This window comes from Salmo salar, chromosome 19, assembly GCF_965601325.2.
Source record: "Salmo salar chromosome 19, fSalSal1, whole genome shotgun sequence".
Lineage (NCBI taxonomy): Eukaryota > Metazoa > Chordata > Actinopteri > Salmoniformes > Salmonidae > Salmo > Salmo salar.
Genome location: NC_138309.1, coordinates 3,887,956 through 3,905,540, shown reverse-complemented (window position 1 = coordinate 3,905,540; position 17,585 = coordinate 3,887,956). Strand labels below are relative to the sequence as shown.

Sequence of the window (17,585 nt, the reverse complement as noted above, 5' to 3'; positions counted from 1 at the left end):
GCAGCGCCCACCCGTAGCACGCGCTCCAGCAGGTATATTTCACTGGTCACCCCCAAAGCCTATTCCTCCTTTGGCCGCCTTTCCTTCCAGTTCTCTGCTGCCAATGACTGGAATGAATTGCAAAAATCACTGAAGCTGGAGACTCATAGCTCCCTCACTAACTTTAAGCATCAGCTGTCAGAGCAGCTCACAGATCATTGCACCTGTACATAGCCCATCTGTAAATAGCCCATCCAACTATCTCATCCCCATATTGTTATTTTTTTTCCTTTTCACTAAGTATCTTTACTTGCACATTCATCTTCTGCACATCTATCACTCCAGTGTTTAATTGCTAAATTGTCATTATTTCACCACTACGGCCTAATTATTGCCTTACCTCCCTAATCTTACCTCATTTGCAAACACTGTATTTAGATTTTTTCTATTGTGTTATTGACTGTATGTTTGTTTATTCCATGTGTAACTCTGTGTTGTTGTTTGTGTCGCACTGCTTTGCTTTATCTTGGCCAGGTCACAGTTGTAAATGAGATCTTGTTCTCAACTGGCCTACCAGGTTAAATAAAGGTGAAATAAATTTAAAAAAAGAAAGTGTGTGATGCAATTCATCAACTAAAATACACAGTATCTGAGGTGATGTGGTGTGCAGATACTGTCTATCAACTTGGGGATGGAAGTTAAACATTAGCCGACCACCTAAATAAGCTGCAATCTCTGGACCATTTTGACGAAATGACAGTGAGTGTCATTGGTACTCTTCAGTTGCTGTTTGGACACTGCTTCCCTTTCTCTCTGCCTCTGTAGAATAGCACCATCTACAAACAGCATCATGTCAATATACTACAATGTCTTGCATCTGAGCCTAACTAAATCCTTTCCAAAACTTACTCTCTCTCTCCGGGCGAATTTCATGGACAGAGAGCAAAAAAAAACAAGCAAAGTTATAACAGCATTCCAGCGCTGAGATATGCAACCTGCCCAGACCGTTTCTCGTAAAAAGATGGTGACTCAGTTTCGAAAAGGGAGTTGCTTTATTTCCGCTTTGATGTTCATCCTTCGCAGCGCTCCCTTTTTTCTCACTCACTCATCGAGGCGATTTGTTTTGCTGGCATTTGCTGTCATTGCAGTCTGTAAATTACCTGACTGTCTGTCTGACTGTACCGTGTGTAGAAGAGCTCATTACACTGGAGTGATAATATTTGTGCATGGCTACTAGCCTCATCTTTTCCCATGCCATTCTTATAGTTACCCGACCTGCAGTTTACTTATAGATCCAGTATAGATACTTTGTGCATTATCATATAAATAATAAAACACATATGACAGGAATAAAAAAATGTGGGATAAATTCATACTTGAGTAAACACCATATACTGTATGTCAAATGCCTGAGTGCCCTCACTGTATTGTGTATCTCCTATGTGTACATTCTCTGTTGTTCACATACACTCTTAAAAATAAAGTTGGAACCAAGTAAGTTTCTTAAGAGCTATGCCATAGGGCAATGCCGTCGGGGGTACGCCAAATAAAAATGTGATTGACAATTAAAACACATATATATATATATATATATATATATATATATACAGATATATATTTATTTTTTTACTTTTTTTCCTTCACATTTTCAAACAGTCCATTTATATTTTCCAACGGGGCTATACATTTGGGTGAGGTTTTTTTCTTGCCTGAGTAGCATCGTTTCACTGCCAAAAATAAAATGAAACCATCTAGTGTTCAGAGAAATTACAACACAATGTCAAAACAGGTACTCTAGTCAAATAATTAACATCAAATTACATTAACCGTTACTCTCTCGCGGGAATTCCACTAACGGTTCGTATGGAGCCAAACGTAGCTGTTGCTCATGTTGGTATCTGTACTCATGCGCAAAACCCGTGAAGTAGTGGAGTGGTAACGCGCGTGCAAGCAGTTGCTCCCGATGCCACTTGGGTACACTGCAGCATCCACCGAGGGGCTCTTGCTGCCAAGGGAATGCCTGACAGCTTGAAAGACGTTTTGAACACTACAGTGAAAATAGTTAACTTTGTTAAAGCAAGGCCCCTGAACTCGCCTACATTTTCTGCAATGATATGGGCAGCGACCATGTAACGCTTTTACAACATACAGAAGTGCGCTGGTTATCAAGGGGCAAAGTATTGACAAGTTTTTTTTAAATTGAGAGACGAGCTTAAAGTTATCTTTACATACCATCATTTTCACTTGTCTGACCGCTTGCATGATGATGAGTTGCTCACACGACTGGCCTATCTGAGTGATGTTTTTTCTCACCTGAATGATCTGAATCTAGGATTACAGGGACTCTCCGCAATTATGTTCAATGTGCAGGACAAAACTGAGGCTATGATTAAGAAGCTGGAGCTCTTCTCTGTCTGCATTAACAAGGACAACACACAGGTCTTTCCATCATTGTATGATTTTTTTGTGTGCAAATAACTCAAGCTTACGGGCAATGTCAAATATGATATAGTGAAGCACCTGAGTGAGTTGGGTGCGCAATTACGCAGGTACTTTCCCGAAACGGACGACACAAACAACTGGATTCACTATCCCTTTCATGCCCTGCCTCCAGTCCACTTACCAATATCTGAACAAGAGAGCCTCATCGAAATTGCAACAAGCGGTTCTGTGAAAATTGAATTTAATCAGAAGCCACTGCCAGATTTCTGGATTGGGCTGCGCTCAGAGTAACATGCCTTGGCAAATCGCGCTGCTATGACACTGATGCCCTTTGCAACCACGTACCTATGTGAGAGTGGATTCTCAGCCCTCACTAGCATGAAAACTAAATACAGGCACAGACTGTGTGTGGAAAATGATTTAAGACTGAGACTCTCCAATACAACCCAACATTAATCCTTTCAAGCACACCCTTCTCATTAACCTGTGGTGAGTTATTCACAATTTACGATGAACAAATAAGGTTTTATATGTAAGATGGTTAAATAAAGAGCAAAATGATTGATTATTATTTTATTATTTAGTATTTATTATTTGTCTTTGTCACTTCCAACGAGCCGGGTTGTGACAAAAACTCAAACTCTTTCTTATGTTTAATAAATGCATCGTATATAGTGTGTGTGTGGGGCAGGCTTACGATGACAAATGACAAAAAAAAACATTTGCGAGTGCGCTGACACTGGTGCTAGAGGGGGTATGCAGCTGGAGGTTTAATGTTTGAAGGGGTACGGGACTATAAAACGTTTGGGAACCTCTGCCATAGGGGAACCATTTTAGGGCCTCTGAAGAACCATAAATGTGATTGATCTTTGAAGAACCATACAAACCAGAAATGTTTTGTCCCTCCAGGGCCGGAATTGAATAGCCCTGCTGTATGGTTTTATGCCTTATTTGCATATTTCCCAGAGTGCCTTTCGAGTGAATTTTAGAGTTACCAATACCACCCATGACTGTGTTTGCTAGTGACGGAGAAAAAGTTGATGCATTCATTCAGTTTCATTCTTGTGGCCTTCACCAAGTGAGATCCTAAGTGAATATGTTGTCATTAAAATGTCATTCTTAACACAAAAATATTTCATAAGGATTTTTTTTAGGGCAACTAATACAGTGGCCTGAAACTCCATATTACACCTGCAAGACACATTATGCTGGTTTGCAAAGTGATGTGTAATTCCTATTGGAATCCAGCCAGAGTGGGGATATCTAACATTTGGCATTTTTATTCACCCGCAAATTGCATTCAGAATGACTGCCAGCGTTGGGAAGACTAAGATATGGGGATAGGGGGCAGTATTTGCACGGCCGGATAAAAAATGTACCCGATTTAAACTGTTCACTACTCTTGCCCAGAAACGAGAATATGCATATAATTAGTAGATTTGGATAGAAAACACTCTAAAGTTTCTAAAACTCTTTGAATGATGTCTGTGAGTATAACAGAACTCATATGGCAGTCAAAACCCTGAGACAAATCCTAACAGGAAGTGGAAATCTGATGTGTGGAATCATTTCAAGCCTTTGCCATTGAAACACACAGTGAGTTAGGATTCCTTTTTCACTTCCCAAGGCTTCCACTAGATGTCAACAGTCTTTACAAAGTGGTTTGAGTGTTCTCCTGTAAAAACTGACCGAACGAGAAGGCTGTAAACTAGGTCACAGGCGGATGGCCATGTCTACTATGATGCGCATGCGTGTGGGGACCCTTTCTTTCCGAAACGTTTTATAAGACAATGCAATTGTCCGCCTTGAATATTATTGAAGTTCTGATTGAAAAAGGCCCTAAAGACTTATGCTATACAACGTTTGACATGTTTGAACGAACGTAAATATTATTTTTTTTGCTCTTTCATGGCGCTTCGGTACATTTTGAGTAGCCTACAGAACACGCTAATAAGAAGGAGCTATTGGGACATAAATTATTAACTTTTTCGAACAAATTACATTTGTTGTGGACCTGGGATTCCTGGAAGTGCCTTCTGATGAAGATAATCAAAGGTAAGTGAATATTTACAATAGTATATTTGATTTTAGATGGTTCCAAGATGGCGCTAACCTGTATCGCCTAGCCTATTTTTCTGAGCATAGTACCTCATTTATTGCAAAGTGTGATTTCCCAGTAAAGTTATTTTGAAATCTGGCAATGCGGTTGCATTCACGAGATGTTAATCTATAATTCTTTGAATGACAATATTATAATTTACCAATGTTTTCGAATAGTAATTTTGTAAACTGTAGCACTGATTCACCGGCAGCATTTGAGGGAAAATATTTTCTGAATTTCACCCCCACTGTAAAATGCTGTTTTTGGATATAAATATGAACTTGATAGAACATAAAATGCATGTATTGTCTAACATAATGTCCTAGGAGTGTCATCTGATGAAGATTGTCAAAGGTTAGTGCATCATTTTAGCTGGTTTTCTGCTTTTGGTGAAAATAGCTCTGTGTAATGTTTTGTCAATGTACTGTCCTAACATAATCTAACTTTATGCTTTCGCCGTAAAGCCTTTTTGAAATCGGACAACGTGGTTAGATTAAGGAGATGTTTATCTTTCAAAGGGTGTAAGATAGTTGTATGTTTGAAAAATTTAAATTATTCGATTTATTCTGTTTTGAATTTCGCGCGTTGTATCTTGTCAACCAATCCTGTTAACGGGATCCGAACGGGAAGGGGTATCCCCAACAGGTTCATCTAAACTGGAACAAACATTTCAGCAATGAGTCCAATAAGTTGAAGTAACAGATTAGAATAGTTTAGAAAAATTTGAGTAGCATAAGGTTAATGAATCAATCAATGTGCATGCAAAAACATAGATGATGAAGCAAACAATTCTAAAAATCAACTGCAATAAAGCATGCTGGGAAATATGATAAAGATATGTGTGGTTTTGGTTCAACTCTGGTTGTTAATTTAGCTCTTTACATGTGCTATATGCTATGAAAGGGCCACATTTGCAGGCTTCCATACATTTCAAGAACCTTTAAGAATTCTGAAGATCCGTAGATGCCACGTCAAGGACCCCACAGCTAACTCAAAGGTTCTTAATCTGGCAAGAGTTCTCCAAGGAACCGTAAGAGCTGAGGAAGAAGCATTTTAGAACTTTTATTTTTTTCAGTGTATATAATAAACAGTTGAAGTCGGAAGTTTACATACACCTTAGCCAAATACATTTAAACTCAGTTTTTCACAAATCCTGACATTTAATCCTAGTAAAAATTCCCTGTTTTAGGTCAGTTAGGATAACCACTTTATTTTAAGAATGTGGAATGTCAGAATAATAGTAGAGAGAATGATTTATTTCAGCTTTTATTTCTTTTATCACATTCCCAGTGGGTCAGACGTTTACATACACTCAATTAGTATTTGGTAGCATTGCCTTTAAATTGTTTAACTTGGATCAAATGTGTCGGGTAGCCTTCCATAAGCTTCCCACAATAAGTTGGGTAAATTTTGGCCCATTCCTCCTGACACAGCTTGTGTAACTGAGTCAGGTTTGTAGGCTTCCTTGCTCGCACATGCTTTTTCAGTTCTGCCAACAAATTTTCTATAGGATTGAGGTTAGGGCTTTGTGATGGCCGCTCCAATACCTTGACTTTGTTGTCCTTAAGCCATTTTGCCACAACTTTGGAAGTATGCTTGGGGTCATTGTTCATTTGCAAGACTAATTTGCAACCAAGCTTTAACTTCCTGACTGATGTCTTGTATTGTTGCTTCAATATATCCACATAATTTTCCTACCTCATGAAGCCATCTATTTTGTGAAGTGCACCAGTCCCTCCTGCAGCAAAGCACCCCCACAACATGATGCGGCCACCCCCGTGCTTCGCGGTTGAGATGGTGTTCTTCGGCTTGCAAGCCTCACCCTTTTTCCTCCAAACATAACGATGGTCATTATGGCCAAACAGTTCTATTTTTGTTTCATCAGACCAGAGGATATTTCTCCAAAAAGTACAATCTTTGTCACCATGTGCAGTTGCAAACCATAGTCTGGGTTTTTTATGGCGGTTTTGGAGCAGTGGCTTCTTCCTTGCTGAGCGGCCTTTCAGGTTATGTCGATATAGGACTCGTTTTACTGTGGATATAGATACTTTTGTACCTGTTTCCTCCAAAATCTTCACAAGGTCCTTTGCTGTTGTTCTGGGATTGATTTGCACTTTTCACACCAAAGTACGTTCATCTCTAGGAGACAGAACACGTCTCCTCCCTGAGTGGTATGATGGCTGCGTGGTCCCATGGTGTTTATACTTCCGTTTTATTGTTTGTACAGATGAACATGGTACCTTCAGGCATTTGGAAATTGCTCCCAAGGATGAACCAGACTTGTGGAGGTCTACAATTTTTTTTCTGAGGTTTTGGCTGATTTCTTTTGATTTTCCCATGATGACAAGCAAAGAGGCACTGAGTTTGAAGGAAGGCATTGAAATACATCCACAGGTACACATCCAATTGACTCAAATGATGTCAATTAGCCTATCAGAAGCTTCTAAAGCCATGACATCATTTCTGGAATTTTCCAAGCTGTTTAAAGGCACAGTCAACTTAGTGTATGTTAACTTCTGACCCACTGGAATTGTGATGCAGTGAATTATAAGTGAAATAATCTGTCTGTAAACAATTGTTGGTAAAATTACTTGTGTCACGCACAAAGTAGATGTCCTAACCGACTTGCCAAAACTATAGTTTGTTAACAAGAAATTTGTGGAGTGGTTGAAAAACGCGTTTTAATGACTCCAACCTAAGTGTATGTAAACTTCCGACTTCAACTGTATATTTAGAACATCATAAAGTATATGGATAGCAGTTCATGAAACATACCAAAATGGAGGGGATGGGCCATGTGTTTTCTTTATCGTTGGGTACATTTTTCATTATCACTCTACCCAACGCCTATTACGACAGCCCTCTCTCCTTCTCTTTCTGTTTTAGAAAATAATTTGATTGATGTACTGTATAGTCAAGATTTGCTGAAAGGCAGTAGTCTCTCACAGTACAGAGTGGCAATAAACATAAAGACATAAATACTCTTAAAGGATATGCCTGCATCGAGACTTTTGATTGGCCCAGCTGGCCCACCATATTGGCAGACCATATGGATGGATAGACAATAGCATATTGTCTCTATGTCCAAATGAGGATCTGAAATGCAGGCTTCCTGGTGTTCTTGAACCTCACAAAACCTGTGTAAGAGCAGTCTGGTATAAGTAACACTGAACACACCAATTAAATCACGACACGACCCAAGCAACAATTGTATTTTTGCTATTTTTCCTATCAAATCTCTCTCTCTCTCTCTCTCTCTCTCTCTCATGCTCCCTGTCCTGGCCTCTATACCTTCTGTTCTCCCCCTCTCTTCTCATCCCCCATTTATGTCTGTTCTTATCTTCCTTTTCTCTCCCTCTTCTCCTCTGCCATGTTCCTCTCCACTCTGTGTCTGACCTACTTTTTCAGATTGCTGCAGTGTTCTCCCCCTCTATAACATGCATAAACACACACACACACACACACACACACACACACACACACACACACACACACACACACACACACACACACACACACACACACACACACACACACACACACACACACACACACACAGAGAGAGAGCTTTTGTTCTCAATCATCTCCACTTGCCGTCCCCCATCCCATTAAACCAGGAGGAACCAGTGCAGGACCTGCACACAACGTTCATGCATTGGCTGAGGACCATACACACAGCACAGCAGAGAGTTTCAGCTGTGGTTGTTAATTTGATGGTGTTGGTGGTAGTGATGATGGTGGAGGCAAGATTTTCTTCTCGTAGGACAATAAACGTTTTTCTGATTGGGAGATGATGATGGTGGTGGTAGTGATGGTGATGATAGTTAGTAATACTACTCAAAGTACGGCTAGTCATAGAACTTTAGGGGCACCATCATATTCATGTGTATGGAAAACATTAAACAGTAGATGGTTTGACCATCAAGGTATGCTAGCCTTACCTGAGAGGCATTTACCTTCTCTGTTTGTTTGTCTCTTTCAGTCTCTCTCTACTACTCTCTCTAACACACACATGCACACAGTAGACTTGGGTACACATACCAACAAAAAAAGCCTAATACAGTAAAATGGGTAGAAAATCTGATCATGTATGTAGGCTGTACAGGGGGGCAGACAAGAGGGAGTGAGTGGGGGGACCAGTTGATGTAACAACCGCATGCAGGGAATGACAGGAGAACATGAGAGGGGGGTTAGGAGGATATAAATGGAATAGAGGAAAACAAAGGACAAAAACATGACCAAAAGATAAATGGATGTGTTACCAGAGGACAAGACCGGACAATCTGAACATCCTCTCGTGCCTGTATTACTTAAGTCGGGCAGGACGTGTTAGTGGAAGGCTAGGCTAGGCATTTGTCCAGAGCTAGCATAGGTTATGCTAGGCATTTGTCCAGGGCTAGGTTAGGCTAGTTATTACGCTAGTGGTAAAAAACAACAACATGCAACACCAAGGAAGACAGGAAAAGATGGAGGTAGATTAAAAAATACCTATATTTTACCAACAGCGTTTGATAAAATTCCTAAAATAGTTTGAAAGGTAATGGGGTCTATTACAATACGTAAATCCTATAGTAGTAATGTATGCCTTTAATACATTTTGAATCATAAAAAAAAGGTCAAACAATGGTTAGCATAGAATGCAACAACCTGTATATGTTTATAGTAATACCCTACTGTACATGTCATATAAACTAAGGTGAGATTTAAACATTCTAAAAGCTATGCTTTTATCAGTCGTGTTTAGAAAAGTGGTGTAAAACTTACCCTGCCACAGTAGTAGCTGTATAAACTATAACACTCATACAGTATTAATAGTAAGCATTATTTCCTCAATGATAAAAATGTAGATCTGTACACCAGATCAAAAGATAAAAGCATCACACCAGTCCGGATGTGATTACATGCAGTACAGCTGAAGTCGGAAGATGACATACACCATAGCCAAATACATTTAAACTCTGTTTTTCACAATTCCTGACATTTAATCCTAGTAAAAATTCCTTGTCTTAGGTCAATTAGGATAACCACATTATTTTAAGAATGTGAAATGTCAGAATAATAGTAGAGAGAATGATTTATTTCAGCTTTCATTTCTTTCATCACATTCCCAGTGGGTCAGAAGTTTACATACACTCAATTAGTATTTGGTAGCATTGCCTTTAAATTGTTTAACTTGGGTCAAACGTTTCGGGTAGCCTTCCACAAGCTTCCCACAATAAGTTGGGTGAATTTTGGCCCATTCCTCCTGACACAGCTTGTGTAACTGGGTCAGGTTTGTAGGCCTACTTGCTCGCACCCGCTTTCTCAGTTCTGCCCACAAATTTTCTACAGGATTGAGGTCAGGGCTTTGTGATGGCCACTCCAATACCTTGACTTTGTTGTCCTTAAGCCATTTTGCCACAACTTTGGAAGTATGCTTGGGGTCATTGTCCATTTGGAAGACCCATTTGCGACCAAGCTTTAACTTCCTGACTGATGTCTTGAGATGTTGCTTCAATATATCCACATCATTTTCCTACCTCATGATGCCATCTATTTGTGAAGTGCACCAGTCCCTCCTGCAGCAAAGCACTCCCACAACATGATGCTGCCACCCCCATGCTTCACGGTTGGGATGGTGTTTTTCCTCCCAACATAACGGTGGTCATTATGGCCAAACAGTTCTATTTTTGTTTCATCAGACCAGAGTATATTTCTCCAAAAAGTACGATCTTTATCCCCATGTGCAGTTGCAAACCGTATTCTGGCGTTTTTATGGCGGTTTTGGAGCAGTGGCTTCTTCCTTGCTGAGCGACCTTTCAGCTTATGTCGATATAGGACTCATTTTACTGTGGTAATAGAGATACTTTTGTACCTGTTTCCTCCAAAATCTTCACAAGGTCCTTTGCTGTTGTTCTGGGATTGATTTGCAGTTTTCACACCAAAGTATGTTAATCTCTAGGAGACAGAACGAATCTCCTTCCTGAGCGGTATGACGGCTGCGTGGTCCCATGGTGTTTATACTTGCATACTATTGTTTGTACAGATGAACATGGTAACTTCAGGCTTTTGGAAATTGCTCCCAAGCATGAACCAGACTTGTGGAGGTCTACAATTTTTTTTCTGAGGTCTTGGCTGATTTCTTTAGATTTTCCCATGATGTCAAGTGAAGAGGCACTGAGTTTGAAGGTAGGCCTTGAAATACATCCACAGGTACACCTCCAATTGACTCAAATGATGTCAATTAGCCTATCAGACACTTCTAAAGCCATGACATCATTTCTGGAATTTTCCAAGAGTTTTAAAGGCACAGTCAACTTAGTGTATGTTAACTTCTGACCCACTGGAATTGTGATACAATGAATGAAATAAGTGAAATAATATGTCTGTAAACAATTGTTGGAAAAATGACTTGTGTCATGCACAAAGTAGATGTCCTAACCGACTTGCCAAAACTATAGTTTGTTAACAAGAAATTTGTGGAGTGGTTGAAAAACAAGTTTTAATGACTCCAACCTAAGAGTATGTACATTTCCGACTTCAACTGTATCCTGCCTAGTGGCGTGCTGGCCGCATAAGGGAAAACAATTAACTATTCAGCTTCAGGTAAGAAATGACTGAGGATGTGTTTTGGTGTAACATACAGTATTATAGACCTACTATTCTGCAGTATTTGCTATTATCTTCGGTTTTGTTATCTCAAATCCTAATTAATCATTGTGATCTTGTGAGACATTGATTCAGCTTTGATTTACCTTTACTAAACGAGCACCATTGTGAGAAGTGATCATCTTCTATTTGTGATAATAATAATAAGCGATGAATAGGACAGAACTTGATGAGGATTATTTTAAGCGATTTGAGCACCCTTTCAATCGTGGTCCTGAAAGGACAACACCGTAACCAAGTGGTCACATATCATTCTCGGTTAAACTGCGCAAGAGGGGGTCCGTGGAGTTTTATCAACATCATGGCAGACGTGGTGAATTTGGATCCTAGATCTCGTTGGTGTGATGAGAAGGTTAATGCGGTGGATCAGTTTGTCTGCATATGTAATACAGATGGTACGTTTCTGTAAGCTAAGCAGTAGGGCGAGTTCAAGTGCATCGTACATGAGCCCCAAGTCCATAACAAACTGTTTTGAGGACAGCCGTTTTAGCAACTCCTTGGTAGAGTTTTCTGTCTGTGGCTGTTCTTGTAACATCGGATTTGGCCCACTCAAAGTGGTCACGCCTCTGACTAACGGGCCTCTGTACACACGCCTACAGTTATTCATCATTTGCACCCCGCCAGAGAGAGAGAAGACATGGAAGAAACCACAATTTACATACCTATAGGCTGCTATGGCCTACATATTTATTTAGTTTGTCACTCTATCGTTTTCATGGAATTTTAGTAGCAATTCAATCATTTATTTTGAATTTATCAGAATACATTTTCCAGAAATATTTTTATCAGCTCTGTGTATTCTGCACCGCTCCCCCGCGCTACGGCATCCCTATATCCTGGCTGAAACTGTCTCACGGGATAAAGCATCTGAGTGAGCTGTCTTACTATACTGCACGTAGCACATGTATCTGATGCTGTCTGGACAAATAGAGTATGCCGTACTCTTTTTGTCCAGACAGCATCAGTAACATGGGATACACATACTGAGACAAAGGGGGCTATTTCGCTCACTCGGATGCTTAATCTGAGATTGATGGATCTTTCTGTCGGCGCGCCTCTTGGTCTAATATATTATCAATATTTAAATATTTTATTTTGACTGGCAAGGATGTATGGTAGGGCGGGCCAGGCCCCCTAAGGCCCGCCCTAACGCCGGCCCTGGGTGGGGCTGTGTTCACGCCCACCAATAGATCTTGGCTGGTATGATGAATACAGTCAACAAGCTACCCTCTGAATTATATAACACAGATTAACATGCTTTAACACACAGACCATCATCAGTAAAATATAGACAACCATGGAGATGGATATGGGTGTAATGATGAGATGCAGGCAGGTTAGGTTGCACACATGCACATATGAAACAAAGATGTATGGTGTTGTACAGAATAGTGTACCATACAATGTATATGTTTTAGTTACTGAAATATACTTATTACAGTATAATAACTGGATATCAAATCAAAGTGTATTTGTCACGTGCGGCGAATACAACAGGTGTAGACCTTACAGTGAAATGCTTATTTACAGGCTCTACCAACAGTGCAAAAAAGGTGTTAGGTGAACAATAGGTAAGTAAATAAATAAAACAACAGTAAAAAGACAGGCTATATACAGTAGCGAGGCTATAAAAGTAGCAAGACTACATACAGACACCGGTTAGTCAGGCTGATTGAGGTAGTATGTACATGTGAGGCACATAGATATAATATAGATATAATAACAGTCAACTGCAAGACAAGGTTAAGGTTACTGTATATCCATGTGTCAGAAATGCTAGGTGCATCAGTGTAGCTCTATCCACATATCCACTACCCACTGAGTCTACCAGTGCATGGCCAACAAACACACACACGCGCACTCGCATACACATACAATGAGACATATGTAGGTCCATAAGTTCAAGCATGTCACCCATATCCCGGTTCAAGCAACCCTGGACTTAGGGGTGACGGTCGGGAATAGATCCCATTCGTGTAGTCTCTGCCATCAGCCATAGCACCCAATAGAAAGGCACTTCCTGTTACACTACATTAAAGCCAATGCGGCCACAGGAAAAGATCAGGTGACTCAATCCAGACTATGTATCTATCTAACCCTGACACGGAGCTCTTCCTGTGGAGAGACCAGATACTGGACCTGGACAGCTACAAAGTTTCTATAGCCAGGTTGGACTGTACTAGAGAGAGAGATGCAGTGTGTGTAGGATGGGGTGTGTGTGGTGTGTGTGTGCAGGGGTGGATGTGTGTGTGTGCGTATGTGCTACTCGGTTCTGTATGTTGGCATGTTTTGTTGAGCATGCATGTAATGATGTGTATTTGCATACTTATAGTACCAGTCAAAAGTTTGGACACACCTACTCATTCCAGGGTTTTTCTTTATTTTTACTATTTTCTACATTGTCGAACAATAGTGAAGACAGCAAAACTATGAAATAACACATAAGGAATCATGTAGTAACCAAAAAAGTTTTAAACAAATTAAAATATATTTTATATTTGAGATTCTTCAAAATAGCCACCCTTTGCCTTGATGACAGCTTTGCACACTTTTGGCATTCGCTCAACCAGCCTCATGAGGTAATCACCTGGAATGCATTTTAATGAACAGATGTGCCTTGTTAAAAGTTAATTTGTGGTATCTCTTTCCTTCTTAATGCGTTTGAGCCAATCAGTTGTGTTGTGACAAGGTAGGGGTGCTATACAGAAGATAGCCCTATTTGGTAAAAGACCAAGTCCATATTATTATGGCAAGAACAATTAACTGCAACTCAGATTGCAGCCCAAATAAATGACACATCTCAACATCAACGGTTCAGAGGAGACAGAGGAGAATGAGTGAATCACGCCTTCATGGTCAAATTGCTGCAAAGAAACAACTACTAAAGGACACTTACAACAAGAAGAGACTTGCTTGGGCCAAGAAACACGAGCAATGGTGGAAATCTGTCCTTTGGTCTGATAAGTCAACATTTTAGATGTTTGTTCCAACCGCCGTGTCTTTGTGAGACGCAGAGTAGGTGAGCGGATTATCTTCTCATGTGTGGTTCCCACCGTGAAGCATGGAGGAGGAGGTGTGATGATGTGGGGGTGCTTTGCTGGTGACACTGTCAGCGATTTATTTAGAATTCAAAGCACATTTAACCAGCATGGCTACCACAGCATTCTGCAGCGATACGCCATCCCATCTGGTTTGCGCTTAGTAGGACTATCATTTGTTTTTCAACAACCCAATGACCCAGGCTGTGTAAGGGCTATTTGACCAAGAAGGAGAGTGATGGAGTGCTGCATCTGATGGCCCTGCCTCCACAATCACCCAACCTCAACCTAATGTCACGCCCTGATCTGTTTCACCTGTCCTTGTGCTTGTCTCCACCCCCCTCCAGGTGTCGCCCATCTTCCCCACTTATCCCCTGGGTATTTATACCTGTGTTTTCTGTCTGTCTGTGCCAGTTCGTCTTGTTTGTTCAAGCCCACCAGCGTTTTGTGTCTCTTCTCCTGCTTTTTCCAGTCTCTCTTTTCTCACCCTCCTGGTTTTGACCCCTGCCTGTCCTGACTCCGAGCCCACCTGCCTGACCACTCTGCCTGCCACTGACCCTGAGCCTTTTTGCTGTCCTGTACCTTGGCCCCACTACTGTGGATTATCGACCCCTGCCTGCCTTGACCTGTTGTTTGCCTGCCCCTGTTACAATAAACATTGTTACTTCTACACAGTCTGCACCTGGGTCTTACCTGGAACCTGATACCCAATTCAGATGGTTTGGGATGAGTTGGACCGCAGAGTGAAGGAAAAGCAGGCATCAAGTGCTCAGCATATGTGGGAACTCCTTCAAGACTGTTGGAAAAGCATTCCAGGTGAAGCTGGTTGAGAGAATGCCAAGAGTGTGCAAAGCTGTCATCAAGGCAAAGGGTTGCTACTTTGAAGAATCTCAAATATAAAATATATTTTCATTTGTTTAACACTTTCAAACAAATCAATGTTATTTTATAGTTATGATGTCTTCACTATTGAACCCTTGAATGAGTAGGTGTGTCCAAACTTTTGACTGATACTGTATGTTTGCATGTACAGTACAGATACTTTGATCTCTAATGTTTTTGCTGCAGGTGTCTTTGTGTCTGTTGTGTGCCTGTGTTTGTATGAGCTACCTGGTTGCATACATTCATACAGAGTGTGTATGTGCCTAAAGAGTAGTGTTTTGCATTGTCATAAACCAGGAAACGTACTGTACTCAAAATAAATAGGAGTGTATGTTACCATATGCATGAATGTAACATCTCTATACACAAAGCAAACCATATGGCCAGCTAATTAGGCATAGCATGCATGTTAATTCCTAAGGGCATGTGTGGATAAAGAACCATAGCCTATTCAATTCAATTATTCAATCCATAATCTTTATCAAAACCCTGCATCATGGGGAAAATAGGAAATCATTCATCTTGTTACCCTTACAGTATATTATACTATATGTGACTTTTGCACTTTCAAGTATAATCATTCATCAAACAGTGAAAGCCTGTGTACATTCCAATCATCGGCTCTCATTATTATTAACTTGAAATCCAACTGATTCGAATCGTAGGCAGCTTCTAGGGAATAGGTCTGAAAAGAGTGCATAAAGGGGATTTATCATAGCCTAAGCTAACTACAAATGAGAATCCCCAAGGACAAATGGAGAAAAACGAAAAGGGGACTTGTTTTATGCAGTGGCAGTTCTAGACCATTTCAACTGGGGGTGCCAAGCTGGGGCCAGTTGTACTGTTAGAGGGGCCAGTTACATTAGACGTTATTGTTGTCTTCACTTTTCTTCACTGCATTGCAGGCATTAGCAGGCAAAAGACCATGTTCATAATCATCATCGTTGCCACTGTCTAATAACGGATGTAAAAAAAGAACGATAGCAAAAAGTTGTTATGTAAAAGGGGGTCCAAAATTGTTGTCACAAGCTTCGACGTATAAAGGCTAGGATTAAATGAGCGCTTAATAAACAACATGAAATAAAGCGTACCTAGGCGCATCATTAAAATAGGCTAATGAAGAATGTTGGCTAGGTTAGGTAGGCTACGGGAGTGAAACTGAGAAAATATCTCCCTTGAATGCAGGTATGGGACCTCTTGTAGCAGGCTAAATTATGTAGCTAATAGTAATATGAAATCATGAATTAAAAAAATATGTGATTAATATCGATGGCAACTATTTGATTTGGCAGCACCCTCATAACGAAATAGTATCAACACGTAGGCTAGCCTGTAGTCTACAATCTGAAAGTAAAATAGCAGCCATATCATTTTTCCTACGCTATCACAATGAATTATTCAGTATCCGTGAGTCTATATCTTGCTACTTATTAACACAAGCAAACTGTCATGGAAGTCATGGCCTACCTGCTCGATTATGATAGCTTGAATGAAAATATAGCATTCATTATTCATAACAACTAGGCATATAGGTTGATCATGGAAAGCTAATGTTATAAACTTTCAACAACCTATTGTAACTCAGATGTTAGTGGTCACAGTTGAAATGACAAATATGACATTTAAAGCAATCAATTAAGAAAAAAGAGTCACTCACCCGGGCATATTTTGAGGAATAGGGGTCTTCAAAAAGGGCCCACATTCTGGGCCGCCAGATTTCCCACCAAGTCTTTTTCCTTCCGTCCTCATGCAGCCACAGTCTTTTCATGTCCCCTTCATGTCCTGGTAGCGCTGGGTCGTCCTCTGCCAACTCCGGTTCGGGATTCTCAAAACTGTCCAGCGCCTCCTCTGCGTCCCTGTGCTGGCGGTAATTCATCCAGCAACACGCCTCCACGTCCGTCTCATCGATGCCCCAGAATGCCAGCTCCTCTTCGAACAGCGGACCGCACACATCGTTCGGACAGTGCAACTTCCCCGTGCGGTAATAGTTGAGGATAAATGAAAAGACGGATGGGTGGCGATCGAAGAAGAACTCGTCGTTTCTGTGGTCGTAATCGAAGTTGCCAAAGGCGTCTGGCTCGGTAAGCCAAGATAAGCGGGTACCGGGCAACGTTTTTAGTGTGCTTCGATAGGTTTCATGCCGCACCCCCCCGCAGTTTATCACGATTTTCTCGCTTTCCGACGGACAAGTCATGTCTGCAGTGTAACATCCTTTGTTGGACGATTTGTTCCCACTCTTGCACCCTTTGAAAGAGGAGACACAGACCGAACTGAGCATAGAGGAACAGAGGGAGCGAGAGGAGGAGAGAAAACGGGGGAGTAGGAGGGAGGAGGAGTCTGCGGGGAGAGAAAGGAATGTAATTTTATCTATGGATAAAATATGAACATTCAAATTCCAATGAAGTTATTGTAATAGTCTACACTACAGCTATGCTATGATTCCTAATGTAAGGTGCATAGAGTGTAGTAAATGTCATTGCAGCAGTTGCATAAAC

The 17,585-nt window shown here is 40.8% G+C and overlaps 1 protein-coding gene across 1 annotated transcript in view; it reads right to left on the bottom strand.

The window, feature by feature from the left end:
- LOC106578302 (voltage-gated potassium channel KCNC1-like) overlaps positions 1–17,368 on the bottom strand; it is a 57,870-nt gene extending 40,502 nt beyond the window's left edge. Inside the window, exon 1 of the mRNA XM_014156983.3 lies at positions 16,748–17,368. Coding sequence (XP_014012458.1) covers positions 16,748–17,368 — 621 coding nt within the window. The remainder of the gene's footprint in view (positions 1–16,747) is intronic.
- Between the last annotated feature and the right edge of the window lie 217 nt (positions 17,369–17,585).